The 17,992-nt window shown below is 61.5% G+C and overlaps 1 protein-coding gene across 2 annotated transcripts; it reads left to right on the forward strand.

Moving 5' to 3' along the window:
* Window positions 1-6,423: 6,423 nt before the first annotated feature.
* On the forward strand, window positions 6,424-17,775 carry Rbm38 (RNA binding motif protein 38). 2 transcript variants are annotated; one of them, XM_090352893.1, is made up of 4 exons: window positions 6,424-6,760; window positions 7,136-7,259; window positions 7,723-7,777; window positions 16,823-17,775. In XM_090352893.1, the coding sequence occupies exons 2-4, from the start codon at window positions 7,142-7,144 to the stop codon at window positions 17,121-17,123; spliced, it is 474 nt and encodes a 157-aa protein (XP_090209019.1). In that variant the 5' UTR covers window positions 6,424-6,760; window positions 7,136-7,141; the 3' UTR covers window positions 17,124-17,775. The 2 variants fall into 2 exon arrangements, with proteins under 2 accessions (XP_090209019.1, XP_090209018.1); XM_090352892.1 differs by having other exon boundaries at window positions 6,459-6,783.
* The last annotated feature ends 217 nt before the right edge of the window (window positions 17,776-17,992 follow it).

Below are 17,992 nucleotides of genomic sequence, written 5' to 3' on the forward strand. Positions count from 1 at the left end.
GACCTCCAGGCTGCTTCGTTTTAGGTAATAGGCTTGTCAGCCTGCGCTTCATTCCCAGACACATTCCCTAGCCATGATTGACAAAGGAAATCGTTGAGAGCCTTTCCCAGAGCCGGGCCCCTTCTGTGTTCATGACTGGCAAGCTAACACTTGGCCAAGTCTGGCTTGGGCAAGGCGACTTGGAGCCAGGAGTGAGGGGCTCTGCTGCCAGCAGGGCTCCCCCTGGTGGCAGCCACAGCACTGGCCCCTCCACTCTAGACTGTGTGCTGCCCTTGGCAGTGATGACCCTTCAGGACCCCTGCTGTGGGTGAGCACTGAGGATCCCAGGGCCTCTTCTCTCCAGAGCACCCTGCGACCTTGACCTGCTTTATCAGTCAGGCCCTTCTGCCTTCACTTCTCTTCCCAGAGGAGCTGACAAGCTGCATGCTCGCTCTTCCGCTTTCCCTTTCCCTGAAGTTTTCTGACGCAAGTATCCCACAGTGAATGCTGTGGGACTACCTAGGTTTGTATTTGAACTTGTTTGTTCTTGCCTGCATTTCTCAGCCCTTTGGTGGGGAGGTGGTAGACAGTGAGTTGCCTTTCCCTGGCCTGCCTGCTCTGAGCTGTGCCTCTGCTGGAGACACTAAGGGAGACCACAGTCCCACTTCCCCTGCCCCCCGCCCCACTGCCACCTAGATTTTTAGAAACCTAATCCCTGGCCAGTGGTGCTGGGAGATTGTGTGAGTGTGTGTGTGTGTGTGTGTGTGTGTGTGTGTGTGTGTGTGTGTGTGTGAATGCTGGGGTTGAACTCAGCCTGGGCTGTCCCTGAGCCCTTTTTATACAAGCCTAGCTCTCGACCACTTGCAGGCACCACTCTGCTTCCAGTTCTCCGGTGGTTAATTGGAAATAAGAATCTCAGAGTTTCCTGCTGGCTTTGAACTGTTATCCTGGGATCTGGGCCTCCTGAGTATCTAGGATTACAAATGTGAGCCACCAGCACCTGGCAGACACGGGACTTTAAGAGGCCATGTGTCACCAGCTCCACAGGAGAAGACCCTTCATGGAGGAGTGGGCTCCTGGCAGAAGCATGGGCTTCTCTTCCCCACTCCTGCTGCCAACAGGTCTTGCCCACCAGCAAGAGAAATCTCTGAATTCTTAGTTTACAACCTTTTTAGCAATACAAAATGAACCAAGACAATCAAATACTATGGTTCTTTGTAGAACAGCTCAGCATAATGACAACTCAAACCATTTGACCAAGACAGCCATATGATTATAGTCTGTCAGCTGCACACTGGTGGCTCCTGCCTGTAATCCCCGGTACTCAGGAGGCTGGGATCTGAGGATCCGTGTTCAAAGCCAACCCGGGCAGTAAACTCCAGGAGATTCTTGTCTCCAATTAGCCACCAGAAAACTGCAAGTGGAGTTGTGAGTCAAAATGGCAGAGTGCTAGAGCATCCAAGCCCCAAATTAAAACCTTATAACACCCCCCCCTAAAAAAAGACTGTTAAGCCATGTACTGGTGGCTCCCACCTATAATCCTAGCTACTCAAGAGGCTGAGATCTGAGGAAAGCGGGTTGAAGCCAGCCCAGACAGAAAAGTCCATGAAACTCCTACCTCCAATAAATTACCAAAAAAACCAGAAGTGGAGCTGTGGCTTAAATGGAAGAGCACTACCAATCTTGAGCAAAAGAAGCTCAGGGATAGCACCTAGGCCCTGAGTTCAAGCCTCAGGACTGCACACAAAAATTTGTTATGCAATAATCAGCAAAAAGCTGGGCTTGAGGCATGATGTAAATGGTAGTGTGCAAGCTGTAAGCAAGCACGCCAGACAAGAGCTTGAGGCCCTGAGTTCAAACCCCAGGACTGGCAAAATTAATCAAGCATAGCAACGTAATTAAGACATGCATAGACACAGGCGGGCCCTCTGTGAAGGTAACATCATCCACCATCCTTAGTGTGACTTAGGAAATGACTTTTTTCTCGCTTAACCAGGACTTGGTGTTCTTGGGGGATGGTCCTGGCAAGAAGTGAACTTTTGTGAGCTCCTGAGCATACAGGGCGCCTGGGCCAGCGGGAACGGACAGAGTCACAGTGTCGTCTTTGTGCTGGGGGCTGGGGGCAGGGAGGGTGCTGCTGGTACTTCGGGATGTGTGTGCACTGCCCGTGTGCATCATGTATTCGAAGCTGGTATCGGTCCCCTGGCCCGCTCTCTTTTCTGGTCTTCGTTTCTGTTCTTTCTGAACTTGGCCTTGTGCTTCTTAAGCAATTCTTCGTGACTCATATCTCAACCGTTTTTTGATTTGCTTTTCAGGCTGCTTTTCCCATTTGTACACACACACCCCAGCCATCCTGGAAGACTGGTATTCAGTAATCAGAAATGAAGCCCAAGCCAGGCGCAGTGGCTCATACCAGTAATCCTAGCTACTCAGGAGGCTGAGATCTGAGGATCAAGGTTCAAAACCAGCCTGGACACCAAAGGACCTGAGACTCTCATCTCCAGTGAACCTCTAGAAAACGGGAAGTGGGGCTTGGCTCAAGGGTAGGGCGGTAGCCTTGAGCTGAAGAGATCAGGGCCAGCACCCAGGCTAAGTTCAAGTCCCACAACCCACCAAAAAAAAAATCCCAAGTAACAGATGCTCTCAGGTGCTGTTTCAGTCCCACCAGCAGGTGGCGCCAGCGTCCCCCTCACCCCCTCCCCACTGAGGATGGAGAGGGTGCTCCTGGCACAGTTTACTGTTTGCAGCCCCCACCCCAGATCGTGCAGGCCTCACCCGCCCCTGAGAGCCAGGCTCAGATTCGGCTGCCGGGTAGTCCTGCTGGCGCAGAGGAAACTCCATCACAAAGCTACGGCACCACAAAGCGGCCTGCGCTGGGGCTCGGGGGAGGCCTGTGTGAAGCCACACCATCACTGGGGTTGGGGACACCTGTGGAGCCACCATTGGGGGGGCAACAAGCAGAGGATCCCACCCCCTCCCCGTCCCCCGCTGCTTGCCCGGTTTGTGACTGGAGCAGAGGGCCTGAGCCTGACTATAAAAAAGGGTTCTCCGTGGCGCGTGGAGATGGGTGGCGAGGGCCTCACTTGGTGGTGTGCTGATGGGAGCTGGGAGTCTGGCAGTTGGGGGGCTGCTTGCGTGGCTCAGGGGTTTCATTCATGCAGGTGAGGGTCTGTGATGCTTCACACCTTATGGTTGAACTATGCTTGATGTGCAAACACCCGTGCAGGTGACCACAGCAGTTACACGCCTGTAATCCCAGCACAAGGAAGGCGGAGGCAGGAAGACTGAAAGTTCCAGGCTGGCCTAGGTACACAGCGAGACCCTATTTAAAAAGAAAAAAATCAAGCATGCAAATTTGGGTCCAGTAAATCCTAACGTCTACCCCTAGATGCCCGTAGCATTTCCTCCTCCAGCTCCAGACCACACTGTCAAATGTTCTTTGGGTTATGCATACAACTCCTGTGTCTGTGGCCTCATGGACACAAGAAGTGGGCCACAGCGCCAGACATTACTCCCAGGTGCAGGGTAGAAAGAACAATGAGGAACCTGTACTCGCTGCCTCTCTCTCTCTTTCAGAAGGAAAACGAAAGCTTCTGCTGAGGTCCTCACCGATTCCCGTGGGTCTCCCCGGCCACAACCTGGTCGTTCTGGCCGCCTGCCCCAGCAGTGGCTCAGGCACACAGGTGGCCCCCTTGCTGCAGGGAAATTGCAACCGCAACTGCTTTTCTGAGTTCTTCTGTGGTAGTGAGAAGGGAAGAAGAGAGGCAGGGGGGCTGCTCTCCATCCAGCCCAGAGGCCCCCACAGCCCTGGAGCTTTTGCCAGAGGGCCTGTCTCCACCAACACTGAGCCCTGAGCTTGTGTGCTCAAGGCTAGTGCTCTGTCATGTGAGCCAGCGCTCCATTTCTGGCTTAACTGGAGATAAGAGTCTCAGGGACCATACTGCTTGTGCAGGCTTTGAACCTCGATGCTCAGATCTCAGCCTCCTGAGTAGCTAGGATTACAGGTGTGCGAGCCTCCAGCACCCAGAAAGCTGACAGTTTTGAAAGGTGGGGACCCCTTGACGTCTGGTGTGTGTGCAGACCATGCCCACAGCCCCCAGGCCTCCCTCTGGCTTCCTCATTGCCAGTCTGGGTTGGTGGCTTAGTCCTTACCTGACCGCTCCAGCCTCTGCCCAGAACAGGGTCTGCCTGACAGTTCAAGGGGTCCATGCCCAGCAGAGCTGGGGTGCTGGTGCCCCAGCTCCGCCCCCCAGGCCATGGATTCCTGACCTTGTGACCCGTGCTGCCGTGGTCCAGGCCAGGCCCCCCACAGCCTGCCCAGAGTCACATGTCCAAGACCTTCTGACAACTGCCGCCTTGTCCCAGCAAGCCCTGGACTCGAAAGGGCCATGGGCTAGCGGAGCCCAGAGCTTGTGCCACCCCGAGCTCACCAAGACTCTCCTCCCCAAACCCCCCTGCTCATCCACAGAAATGAGTGTGGGCTGTCCCATCCCTGCTACTGAGGGGTGATCAGAGCCGTGAGGCTGCAGCCACTGCGCCCAGCCGGGTCTGCACCGCCTGTCAGGGCGTCTCCCCAACCCTGGAGCTCTGGTCCTCCCTCGTTTTACCTGTCCACCCAGTGGCTGCTCCACCAGTCCAGCACACAAAGCTGGAGGCCTGTCCTCTTAGACTGCTGCTGAGGACAAGATGGGCTCCTGGGTCTAGTCTGCCAGGCACTGACCCCAGTGGTCACCCTCTGAAGCCCCAAGTTAGTGTGCCCACATGTGGCAACGGTGGGTGCAAGGCTGACTCCCTGAGACATGAGTCACGCAGTCCAGGAGCAGGCTCTGAGACTGGCACTGCCAAGCAACTGGTCCTTATGACGAGAGAAGAGAACTCACAGTCCCGCGTGCCATCCTGCCTACCTGGGAGGCAGCAGTCTGAAGACGGGCGTTCAAAGTCAGCCCAGGCAGGAAAGCCTAGGAGCCGCATCTCCCGTTGATCAGCAAAAATCTACACGTGAGGTGTGGTTCAAATAGTAGAGCACAAGCCTCGACCAAGAAAACTAAGAGACAGTCCCTAGGCCCTGGGTTCAAGCCCTAGTACCAAGCACACACACTGCTCGGCACTGGGAGAAGTACACAGTAAATGGCAGAAGTCGTAGCCGTGGTTGCTGAGCCTTGGCGTTCTCTGCTCCGATACTGTTCCTTGTGCTCAGGGCTTGTGGTCCTTGTGCTTCACAGCGCACACCACTGCTCCCCACGTTCCAGAGGCTGACCCTTCAAAGGCGCCTGGCCACCCCTGCACGGCCAGCTCCTTGCATCCTGGCCAGAACTTTCTTGGGAAATAGATACATCTTACGGCCACAGGTGCAGCAGGACGCACCTCTCTCCCACCTCTGGGAAGGCCCTGGGCTTTTGCGGTAACTGCACTGGCACTCCTGCAGGAGGCCATGGGGCTCAGGCCGAGGCTGGTGAGGCCCAAAGGGGCAGGGGTGGGTCCGACTTTCAGGCCTCCCACCCCTTGCTGCTGGTGCCCTCCGTGCCTGCAACACCCACCTAACTCACTCCCCACCCCCACGGCGTGCCCCCAACTTCCACCGCGCCCCCCAGGGTGCGGCACCCTCCGCAGGGTGAGGCAAGGGAGGGGGTGGCCTGGGGTGGTCAGGGAATTGTGGCCCACATGTGCCACCCAGCCTCAGCCTGTCCCAGTTGCCCCACTGGGTGTCACAGAAGGGAAACTGAGTCCAGGCCGGTTCAAGACGATGCACCTGCTCCCTTCCAGGGCCTCTAGTGGGCAAGTCAGGACCACAGGTCAACCCAAGGCCCCGGGCAGCGCTGGACGTGGCCTTGCCAAGGTAGCTTCGTAACACCCACAGTGGTGTCAGGGACAGGTTTCCCAAAGGAGGCCTAGCTTGGGGTGACAGGGGAGGGAAGACTGGAGGCCGGATCAGAGCCCAGGGGTTGAGGCCACCTTGGAGGACTTGGGGCGCCCTTCCCAGGGGCCTGGGGTGGGGCGGAGGCACATCAGACCCCGCTGAGGTCCGGCCTGGGCACCGGCTGGAGGGCGGGCCGGGCCGCCCGGGCCTCTCCGCGGCCGCCCGCTCCTCCCCTCTGCTCCCCGGGCCGGCAGCACACTCAAACTGAAGCTCCACGTCCAGGCGGTGCTCTGGGCAGGGCCAAGGGGACAGACGGTGGCTCTGGAAAAGCCAGCTGGCAGAGGGGGACCCGCCGGCCTGGCTCCGGGCGGGAGCACGGCGCTCCCTCCACCCCGCGCGCCGCCTGCGCCCCACCTGGCCGGGCGGGGTCCGGACTACACTTCCCGACGGCCCCAGCGCGCGGAGGGGGCGTGGCCCGCCGATGGGCGGGGCCGGGGCGGGGCCGGCCCGGCGCGGGGGGCGGAGCCTGCTACAAAGCCCGGGGCGGACGCCGAGGCTCCGAGTTCGCGAGGCGCCGGTGCCGAGCGAGGTCGGGCGTCGCGGGCCGGAGCGGACGGACGCGCGGACGGGCCCGGCGGCGGACGGCTCCGCGCCGCGCCCCATGAGCTCAGCGCCGCGCGGCCCGGGTCCGTAGCGGCGGGGCGCCCCCCATGCTGCTGCAGCCCGCGCCGTGCGCCCCGAGCGCGGGCTGCCCGCGGCCCCCGGCCGCCCCCGGCGCCATGCACGGCTCGCAGAAGGACACCACGTTCACCAAGATCTTCGTGGGCGGCCTGCCGTACCACACCACCGACGCCTCGCTCAGGAAGTACTTCGAGAGCTTCGGGGACATCGAGGAGGCCGTCGTCATCACGGACCGCCAGACGGGCAAGTCCCGCGGCTACGGCTTCGTAAGTGCCGGCGCCTCCGCGCGCACCTGCGCCCGCCGCCGCCCGGGCGCGGAGCCCGGCCCCGGGGCCCCTCCCCGCTCCCCCGCTTCCGCGCTTCCCCACGGACTCCGGGGCCGCCGCCGCTGCTGGGGGCCCCCGCCTCCCCCGCCCCCTCCCCCTCCCCCACGGACTCCGGGGCCCCCGCCGCTCCCCCGGGGGTGGTTTCCGCCGACACCAGACTTCTCGGCCCTTCAGCTCTGCGAAGGCCGGATTCCGGGGCTGGGGGCCGTCGGGCGCCCGGGGCGGGGGGGGGCCCAGCCGGCGCGGCCCCGGCCCGGTCCCCGGGGGCCTCTGACCGTCTCTGCCGCTCCAGGTGACCATGGCCGACAGGGCCGCCGCCGACAGGGCTTGCAAAGACCCCAACCCCGTCATCGACGGCCGCAAGGCCAACGTGAACCTGGCGTATCTGGGCGCCAAGCCTCGCAGCCTGCAGACGGGTGAGGGCTTGTGTTTTCCTCCGGGCGCCTCTGGGCTGCTATATTCGGCGCGGTATCTGTCCGGGGGAAGAGGGCCCCCTCCCTGCGGGAGTGGCAGTCAGCTATCGTGTGCCTGCAGAGCCCTGGCTGCCGGCAGGCGCCCAGCCTGGGAGCCTGACCCCATCTTGTCAGCGTGTGGCCCCAGGGACGGGTGGGAGGGTCCAGGCCCCAGACTGCCAGCTGCCGCTGCTTCTGCCAGGGAGGAAGTTGCCCCCAGGGCTGCATGCTGAGCCTCACCCAGAGAGGCAGTGTCCCCTCTGTCCCCCCGGGCTGGAGTCTGCTTCAGCTGGTGTGGGGGGTGGGGGATAGGGGGGATCTGGGAGGGACCCTTGAGACTGGGGGCGTTTGGTGTGCTCGCCTCCCCTGACACCCTCTGTGCACCCCTGACACCTGGTGTGCGCCCCTGACTGGCCTCTCCTCTTAGGGTTTGCTGTCGGGGTGCAGCAGCTGCAGCCCACCTTGATCCAGCGGACCTACGGGTGAGTGGATGTGGCCGGCGTGGGGTGGGCGGGTGAGTGGATGTGGCCGGCCGAGGGGTGGGCTTTTCTAGTTGGGAAAGCGGGTTGGGGTGTGTGTATGTGGGGGGATTTCCGTTTCTCAGAAGGTGACTGTGGTGTGATGGTACACCAGGAAGGAAAGGCAGAGGGACTTCTGCCTTGGGGAAGTGCTTGAGCCTGGGCGCTGCCTGCCTGCCTGGTGCACCCCCCCTCCCATCTCCCCTCCGTGCCTCTGCCTCCTCACCCTGTGAGGTGTGGTGGGGAATGGAGGGCTTTGGATTTTGCTCAGGATCCTGGGCAGGATGTTTGTTGATATTCTGGGGGACCAGTGAGCTGGACTCTTCCCTGAGAGCCCTCAGACCTGCTCTAGTGCCAGCAAGGTGGCAGCAGTGGGTCCCTGCCCCCTGGGGTGGGTCCCAGCCCAGGAATGATGGTAGGCTGGCAGTTATGTGACACTCGTTAGAGCAGCATGTCCTACTGTCCATGCTGGATATCTAAGGCCTGGTAGCCGCTTGGGGCACAAAGGACCCTGTCCTGGGTCCTGCCTGTTGGTGCAGGAGTCAGGGGGTGGGGCTGGCTCCAGAGCAGGCCTCAACTCCTGAACAGAGGTGGGCAGCCTCATCTGAGGCCTCTCAGTCCACATCCAGGCCCCTGGACTGTGGGTCGCAGTTTGTGTGTGCAGGCTTGGGGCTGGGGTGTGGCGCAGGCTGGGTGCAGTGAGGCAGGCAGCCCCAGGGCCAGTGTTGCTGGCCCTCCCTGCGTGCTGTTGTCCTTCCAGGCATGGCAGTGGTGTCCTTTAGCTTGGCAGGCTGGGCGGCAGGGAGCTGGAGGCAGCCTGCCTGGAAGCGTGTGTCCCCCGGGGACGGGCTTGCAGTACCCCAGGGTGTGTGATTCTCCACGCTGTCCTTTCCCTGCTATCTGTGCACTAACAGTCCAGGGCCGTGTGGGAAGGTGTTTGGGGGGCATTTCCAGCCTTTATATCTTCAAGGGTCCAGGCTAGAGAGGAGGAACTTCCTGTCTGTGTCTGTGAGTCTGGTTGAAGAGCAGTCTCTGCCGCCTTCAAGACAAGGCCTCCCGCCAGCACTGCCCTGCTCTCACCCATTGGCACTGCCACAGTGACCAGTGCCTGGCCTCTGTGGATAACATAGGCCTGGGTTCAAATCCCAACTCTATAGCAGGGTCCTGGCACAGGCCACCTTAATTTTCTCATCTAGCCCAGTGCGTGGGCTGAGGTACCACGCCCCCCACAATCCTCCCTATTCATCCTTACAAACCAGCCTCAGAAATGGGGACCCATACCACGCACAGGGAGACTGAGGCAGGGATGGGCTGGTGGCCTTTCTCAGGAAGGGTGCTAGGTGGTAAGTAGAAGGACAAATTAAAGTTGCTTGCTCCACAAGCTTTTTGGGGGTGAGAAGGAAGGGCCCCTGACGTGACCTTTACCTTCTCTCAGAGTCCCTGGAGCCACCAGCCTGGATTGTTGAGGGAAGGGGCACAGATTCACAGTGGTGGTAACTGGACCGCCAGCTGGTCGTGCAGTGGCCATTTAATACTGTTGAGCGGTTGCCAAGAGGTGGAGGCCCAAGCAGGGACAGGTCAGAGAGCTGGGACTGTCCCGAGAACGTTCCCTCTCCTTCCCAGAGAGCACTGACCTGAGCTCCTGCCCCTGCTCAGGTCATGGGGAGGCCCTGTGGCCAGGGGAACCGACAGGGTAGCAGAGCAGTGGCCAGCCCTGGCTGTCCAGGTCAGCTGTGAGCCCGGCTCCCGCCCTCGGCCGGCCTGGAGAGCTGGGCCCTGTGCGGCCCCTTTGTCTGTGCAGACAATTGGGCTGGGGCACAGAGGGCCTGGCTCAGCTGGCTGTGTTGTCAGCTCAGGGCTGGCAGTGGAGGCCCGGCCTGCTTGGATGAGAGCACCATGGGGGCCAGAACTGGGGAGTTGGGGGCCCAGAGGGCCTGGATAAATGTTCCCCAGGGTTTCAGGCCCAACCTTACCGGGAGCTCTTCCTCGCCTGGCTGCCCAGCCTGGGCGTGAGCTTGGCGAGAGCCCCCAGAAACATCTGCCACTGTTGTGGGCCTGGTCCCACTTTGCCTTTCCTTTCTGAACCAAAGGCCATGGGTTTCCCTTGTGGATGCATTGTGTGCTGGGGTGGGTGGTGGGAGTAGTGTTCAGAGATGTGTGAAATTGTAGGGGGAGACAGGGCCTCAGGCACCCAGCAGAAGGGTTCGTGGCTGACTGGAGTTCAGTGCAGGCTGGAGGTTTCCTGTGTCCAGGCAGTGTACTTGTCTGGCCTGGAAGGGCCTCTGAGGGTCAAGGGCATCTGTCCATTCTAAGCTTAAGTCATCCAGAGCCCAGAAGGAGGCTGTACTGGCCTGGCTGCCCCTCGGGCCTCTGTGGACTATTTCTGAAGCATTTCTATCAGCCACCCCCCTCCCTGTTCTTAAAAAAGATCTTGGCTGGTCACCATTGGCTCATTCCTAAAATCCTAGCTACTCAGAAGGCTGAGATCTGAAGATTCAAAGCCAGACCCGACAGGAAAGTTAGAGTCTTATTTCCAGTTAACTGCAGAAAAGGAAAGGAAAAAAAATCCTAAAGCTGTGTGTCTCAGGTGATGAAACACCTTGAACAGAAAAGGCTAAGGAACAGCAGCACTCAGGCTCTGAGCTCAAGTCCAAGCTGTAGCCCCAGGACACGGGCACACACACACACACACACATACGACTTTGCTGTGGGCTCCAGGCCTGGGCCCACCTGTGTGTGGCCTCCTGGCCACCTGGAAGATGAATGCTGTGCTTGGCGCACACGGGCCAGCCTGGCCGTGGGCATCTTTGGGGTCTGTCTCACAGCAAGAACTGCTGGCTTGTGTGTGAAGTGGCTGAGGTGGCAGAGGTGACCCGAGCTGGAGACGGCAGGGCCCACATTGGCTCTTCTGAGCCCTGTGTGGCCCTGTGGCAGCTCTTGGTTTGATGGACCCGGCCTGGGCTTCCCCATAGGTGGGTCATCTCAGGACACTAAAACTCGGCCGTGGGCGTGTGGCAGAGCAGACCCCTTCGTGCCTCGTGTTCCGAGTGCAGTAGGGTAGAGGCTGAAAGAGCTCCCTTCCAGGTCAGCCCTGAAGCATAGCAAGATAGTCTGCCCAAGTGCCACAGCCCGTGTGCTGGGTGGCGTGGTGGAGAGTTGCCAGCAGGCAGTGCCGGGTTGATGTCACGGGGTGGCTGAGCCCACATGAAGTGGCTGAGTCAGAACAACACAGCATGTGGGGCTGGGAGTGTGGCTTAGTGATAGAGTGCTTGCCTGGCATGCATAAAGCCCTGGGTTCGATCTCTTAGTACCACATATATGGAAAAAGCTGGAAGTGGCGCTGTGGCTCAAGTGGTAAAGTGCTGGCCTTGAGCAAAAGAAGCTCAGGGACAGGGCCCAGACCCTGTGTCCAAAAAAAAAAAGATTAACAGCATGCAAAGAAGCACGCTCCATGCAAAGCATGGCTTGGCCCTCGCCCAGGACCTGAGTTGTCAGTGCACCTGGCAAGGGAGGGTGGTGGGGCACAGGCTTCGTGGTGAGGGAGGGCCGTGGGTGTGTAGAGGTCACAGGCCTCGTGGTGAGGGAGGGCTGTGGAGGCACACTGGCCTCATGTGCTGTTTCTGCACCTCAGCGTCTATCAGGCAGGGAGAAGTCAAGCCGGGGGTGGTGGTGTGTGACGTCCTGTCCTGCAGTCCCGTCTGCCAGCCCATGCCGTGGGGCCGTGCTCCAGGCAGTAGCCCTGGAGGGGCTGGGAGGCACCGAGCCCTCCCTCCCCACGTGTGGCATCACCTTTCTCTCGCAGGGGTGCCTCAGGGTGGCCCTGCCCACTCCCCCAGCTGCTTCCTGTTTGGCAGGCTGACTGGAGCCGGAGCGTGGGCTGCGCCCGCCCCTCCTTGGCCGCCTGTGCTGCACCTGTTGTTTGTGCCCAGGCTGTGACGGAAGCCAGCCTTTGGGTTCCTCTCCAAGGCTGAGTTCTGACTCAGCCTCAGGTCCCCGGCCGTGGGCTCCTGTGCTGGAAAGGGCCTCTCTTCTGAAGCCTCAGACCAAGAGGCCAGGACCTTAGTCCCAGGAGAAGCCAGACCCTGACCGAGGCGGGGTACAGCCCACAGCTATACACAGGGCCAGGCAGAGGCACCGGGCGGGCTGAGTGAGCCCTCCCTGCCCTGACCAGGAGTCTGGATTCCCCGGGTTACTCTGGCCTGCCGTGGAGGTGGCTCCGTGGCCCTGTCTGCCAGGCGGACATACAGGGCACACAGGCATGGAGCTTAGCTTACCTTTGTGTCAAGGGGAGCCTTGTGGGGCTCCTGCCAGCCGGTGGCAGCGCCCCCTGCAGGATGGCTGTGAGAAGGGATGGGGAGGGAAGAGGGAGGAGGGAAGAGGGAGGAGGGAAGGCAGCGCCTTCATGGTGGACATGGAAACTGGGTGCCCCTGGCTACCTGTCAGGTGCTGGGCTGAGGAGAGATGCCAACGCGGCCTCTCCGTGCTGGGTTGAGTGCTTGCAGAGCAGCACGTTGGGTTGTCTGGTCTGACTCGGGGGTGTCTCCTCAGTGGAGGTGCAGTGGCCGGGTCAGCAGTGATGTGGACGAGTTCACGTGTGCCCCATCCCTCCCACAGGCAGCCTTCCCTGCCACTGCCACCTGCCCCCACTGGAGGGGTGGGGTTCCCAAGATTCCCCAGAGGCCTGATGTGCCACCGGCTGCTGCACCCCGGGGCGTCCCTCCCTCCATCTGGCCCTCGCACCTCCAGTCTGCTGGGACCAGGCTCTCAGGGCAGGAAAAGTGAACGGCCCATGTGCCTTTCCGGGGTTTATTTTCAGCAGGGGCTCTGCGTTCAGGTCCCCCCCACCCCAGTCCCCCCAGCTGTAGCCCTCCCCTCCTCCTCCCTCCTGGCTTTGAGTGTAGTGACAGTGCGTGCCAGGCCTGCCTGTCTGGGCACCATGGTGGGGGTGACTTGTCAGCAGCCATTCTGTCCACTGAGGGCTTGGGCGCCCTGTTCCTATCCCCAGCCCCTTCTAGGGGCAGCCAGGACCCTGGCACGCTCAGCCTTGCACTCCGGCATCCTTAGTTTGCAGATGGAGAACTGGGGCCAGAGTGGCTGTACTGGGGCCAGACCCGGCCCCCGGCCTCCACGGCCGAGCTGGGAACCCCCAGGTGGTCCTTGCTGATCTGGCCTGACCCACCTCAGTGGGTGGTGAGGTCTCCCCCGAGGGGCTTGTGTCTGCTGGGCTCTGGACACGAGGGGTCGCAGAGAACCCTGGTCAGCACCTCAGTGGCTTAGGCACAGGAGGTCTGTTCTTCAGGTTGTAAGGAAAAGTAAAGCTGTAGCCAGAGAAAACTCCTGGGGAGGGGAGCTTGCTTCCAGCTGTAGGAAGGAACCCGCAGGCAGCAGCGTGGCAGGTGCCAGGGCCTAGGGCTGGTGGGAAATGGGGTGGAGTCCGGGAAACAGGAGGAGGCCCTGGAAGTCTTCACCATGACTCCCTTCCTTCTCCTGTTGTCTCCAGTGGCCCAGCCCAGACCCGTGGGGAGAGGCTGAGCATGGCCACACAGGCACTGGGTGATTGGCAAGGAGCGTGGTCAGGGCATCAGACAGTCTGGTGGCTGTGGTGCCAAGGCAGGGTGGGTGTCCAGCCCCATCTGGTGGCAGATGGGGCAGAGGAGCCCGTGTGGGCCTGCTGTCCCTTAGCCCTGGCTGGAGGGAGGCTAGTGCCCTCTTTGGGGCCTGAGGGTCAGGGGCAGAGCTGGGGACCTTGCTGAGCCTGGTGGACGGCAGGAGGAGCGGGCAGAGCTGGGAAGGTGGGACTTGGTCTGCAGTGATATGTGTGGGTGTGGGGCCCAGGGTTGTGGGGTTCTGTGTATACGTGTGTGTGCGTACACGTGTGCATGGGCAGGTGTCAGCCTCCTGTCCTCACTGGGCGCCTCTGGGCATGGTCTCTGGTCAGCTCTGGTCACCTCTGGTGTGTCTGTGCTGAGGGCTGTGGAGCAGAGCTGGTTCTTGGCTACTGAGTGGTTGTAAGCGCGGTGCTGGCAGCAGCCTGGTCTGCAGTGTGCCAGGAGCACCCTCCAGGTCCCTTGGTGTGACACAGGGAAGTGCCCCCCCGGCCTCTCCCCACACACCGCCCCCCACACTGGACCCCTCCCCGCACACTGGACCCCCCACGCTGGACCCCTCCCCACACACTGGCCCCTCCACGCTGGACCCCTCCCTGCACACTGGCCCCTCCCACGCTGGGCCCCCCACACTGGACCCCTCCCCACACACTGGCCCCTCCCACGCTGGCCCTCTCCCCACTCACTGTTCCCTCTCCCCGTGGCATCACAGCTCAGCTCATCCCGCCTGGGGTGCTGCCGAGGAGGAGCAGGGCCTCCTGTCCTTGCTCTTCTGTCCAGCCTGCAGGCAGCCAGGTGGGCCAGGGAGAAGGTCCCCCGCAGCAGCTAGGAGGCCTGCAGGCCCCGCCATCCTCCCAGGTGACTGGTGGGCCTGGCCGCTGTCCCGCTGGGCTTTGTTTTAGGCTCGCCTTCCTCCTGTCCCAGGACACTGGGTCAGGACTTCCAGAACCCCCGAGCCTGTGTACGCAAGGTGCCATGGCCAGGCAAGCAGAACTACCCCAGGACAGCATGGCGGTCACAGCACGTGGGCAGGACTGGGACTGCAGGCCCAGCAGCTGTGTGCAGGGCCAGCTGAGGGCGGCCAGGGCTGGATGCGGGGGTGCCGTGGGGCAGGGGGTCTAGTGGATGGGCTGCGGCTGGGTGGCACGGGGGGGGGGGTGGCCTTGCGCACCGTCCTCCAGGCTGCGCCCTCCCTAGGGGACCGGCCCCTCCCGTCCACCCGGGTTCCTATGGCTTTTTCTGGAAGTCAAGCCCAGAGGACAGGCAGCAAGCTCTGCTCACGGCTGGCGTCCCATTAGGAATGAGAGGTGGCGTGGAGGCAGGATTTGAACTCGGGCCTGGTGTTGTTCGAGGTTGGCAGTCTCCAGGAGTAAAGGGCGGGCTCCTGGCCCAGGCCTCACCCTCCCCGCTGTGGGGAATGTCGGCGCGTGGCACACAGCTCTAGACAAGCGGGGGCACTGCCCCAGGGCCGCGAGCCAACTCCCTGGCGCAGTGGCCATGCTGTCGGCTTGGGGTCTGTGCCGATGTGTGTCATACGTGCCTGGTAACACTGAGCGGCCATCGCCACTGCCTCCCCAGGGGCCGTCCCCACCCCTGCTTGGCGCCTGCACGTGTGGCCTTGGTGGCTGCCATTCCTGCGGGGGGGTCTTGAGGCTCTCTCTGGCAGCAGCAGTGACTGTGGCTGTGTGCCCACGCGTGGAGAGCCGTGGCATGCGCCCGTGGCACATCTACTTGGAACTCATGGGCGTGCGTGCGTGGAGTTTCCTGAAACCCTCTGCCCCATGAGGCGGCTCAGGTCCCTGCCGGCCCTGAGGCCTTGTCACACCCCACTGCCGGCTCCTGGCTCCATGTGCCAGTGGGCACTGGTGGGACAGAGCTTGGCCCTCTGCCCCTCCTTCGCGGGGCCCACGTGCTCTCCAGAGCTCAGCCAGAATAGCACGGATGCCTGGGGTGAGGTGGGGCTGGGTCGGCAGTGCCCCCTCTGCCACCAGCCAGGCTCAGCTGTCCCCTGGGGTGGGGTCCGGGTGGGCTTGCTGGGCGGGGTGCTGCAGGCTGTGGGTAAGCACCGCTGTCCCTGGCTGGGCGGCGGCCTGTCCACCACCACCTTGGCCATCCGCTCTTCCCTGGTGGCTCTCAGCCGGTGTGCCCTGCACAGCCTGGCCTGGAGCCAGGCAGAGCCTCTGCGGAGTGCTGCAGGGCAGGCGGTGGGCAGCGAGCAGCGGGGCAGGGGTCGCTGTGCTGGCTGGTGGCCAAGCCCTCCGGTGGCCTCCGGCTAACTCATGCCCTCCATCGCTGTCTTAAAAGGCTCAGGGTTGTTTTTTTTTTGGCCAGTCCTGGGACTTGAACTCAAGGCCTGGGCACTGTCCTTGGGTGTCTCAAGGCTAGAGCTCTACCACTTGAGCCACAACGCCACTTCTGGCTTTTTCCGTGTTTGTGGTCCTGTGGAACTGAACAAGTCTTTATGCATGCTAGGCAAGCACTCTACCTCTCGGCCATACTCCTGGCCTTTCCCCCTCCCCCCCGGGTTTTTGTTGTTCTTGTTTTGTTTTTTCTCTCATGGCTAGCACTCTACCACATTCCAAGTCCAGAATCCCCAGTGTTGAGTCAAAATGGCATGCTTGTGGTCGTGGTGATGGTAGTGGGTCATGGCGTTTGGACTCAGGGCCTGGGCACTGTCCCTGAGCAATTTTGCTCAAGGCTAGCACTCCACCACTTTGAGTCACAGCTCCAGGGTTTTTCTGGTGGTTCGTTGGAGGTAAAAGTCTCACAGACTTTCTGCCCAGGCTACCCTAGAACCGTGGTCTTTCACACCTCAGCCTCCTTGAGAAACTAGAATCACGGGCGAGAGCCTCTAGTGTCCAGTCACAATGGCATTTTTTTTTAATGGGTCATAGGGCTTGAACCCTGCCTGGGCGCTGTCCCTGAGCTCTTCAGCTCAAGGCTACCGCCCTATCCTTGAGCCAAGCCTCACTTCCCATTTTCTAGAGGTTAATTGGAGTTAAGGGTCTCAGGTCCTTTTATGCCCGGGCTGGCTTTGAACCTCGATCCTCAGATCTCAGCCTCCTGAGTAGCTGGAATGACAGACGTGAGCCACGGTGCTCGGCTCACAATGGCATACTTTAATTTGCTCTGAGCTTTCTAAATCTCATGGTCCCGCAGGAAATATGAGGTGAGGGAAGTGAGGGAGAGAGATCCAGTCTGGGAAAGCTTTGTTGGGGTTCCCTTGCAGGGTCCTGGCCAGGTGTCCTGCAGGGAGCAGGGCACAGCCTGTGCAAAGGCTCTGAGGCACAGGCCAGATGCTTCTGTAGCCAGGCCCACAGTGCCACGTGCTCTCCACACCCCGCCTGCTCCGGTTCCTGTCTCCCCTACTCTGCCCTCAGCCCTGATTCTGCTTGGCCCACAGGTTGACGCCCCACTATGTCTACCCGCAAGCCATCCTGCAGCCCAGCGTGGTGATCCCAGCTACCCCCGTCCCCTCCCTGTCCTCGCCCTACCTGGAGTACACGCCCGCCAGCCAGGCCTACGCCCAGTACCCGCCAGCTACCTATGACCAGTACCCGTACGCCGCCTCGCCCGCCACGACCACCAGCTTTGTGGGCTACAGCTACCCTGCCACCGTGGCCCACACGCTCTCGGCAGCCCCTGCGGGCACCACCTTCCTGCAGTACCAGGCCCCTCAGCTGCAGCCTGACCGGATGCAGTGATGCCAGGCAGGGCATCAAGTGGCCCCTCCTTCCGGAGCCCCCGACGGCCAGCCGTGACCAGCAGCTCTTGGGCTGCGTCCAGGGCCCTGTGGGATTGCTCTGCTCCAAGGCGAAGACTTCCGGCTGTGTCCGTTCTCAACGGAGGTGGCCGCCGCCAGAGCCCCCCGCTTGGTTTTGACTTTGAGACTTGTTTCTGTGGATGGCGTTTCCACGCACGGGGCAGGCGGCAGCCGGAGCCCCGGGAGCTGCCCAGGCGGCCCGGCCCGCGCTCTGGTGGCCGTCCCCGCACCACGTGAGGCCTTGTCCCTTCCCACCCTCACTGCACCCCCGCCCTGTTCCACAGCTGCCTTCAGGGGTACAGGGCTTCCCTCGTTCTACCAGCCTGGACGCCTCCTGCCCCGCAGAGGGGAGTGGGAAGCTGCCCCACGGCATCCCAGCGGGGGCCCCCACGCGAGGGGGGACACCTCACCACAGCGCTGGGCTCCTGCGGGCCAGGCGGCGCTGTCCCCGCACACCTACCTCAGGGAGCTGAGCGTGCGCGTGCCCCAGCCACGCCTGGCAGAGGCCAGGCCCAGAGAGTCAGGGTAGCTAATATTATTAATATTTTTATTAGAATGTTCAGATTATAAAAATAAACCTCGTTTTCTTTAGAGAGAAAGGTGGTTGGTGGTTTCCCTGCCCAGTTGAGGGGCCGTGGGAGGCCTCGTCTGCCCTGGGCCCCGCGGTACCCTGGCCCTCTGTGGGCCTGCGAGGGGTCACCCCAGCTCTGCCCTCACGCAGGCCTAGTTTCGGTAGTTTGAGCCTGGAACTTGCACTTTGCTAAAGCAAAGAGGGCTGAGTGGTTTAGGACCTGGGGTGGTGGGGACAGG

Source organism: Megascapheus bottae, chromosome 18 (genome assembly GCF_031878675.1).
Source record: "Megascapheus bottae isolate mThoBot1 chromosome 18, mThoBot2.hap1, whole genome shotgun sequence".
NCBI lineage: Eukaryota > Metazoa > Chordata > Mammalia > Rodentia > Geomyidae > Megascapheus > Megascapheus bottae.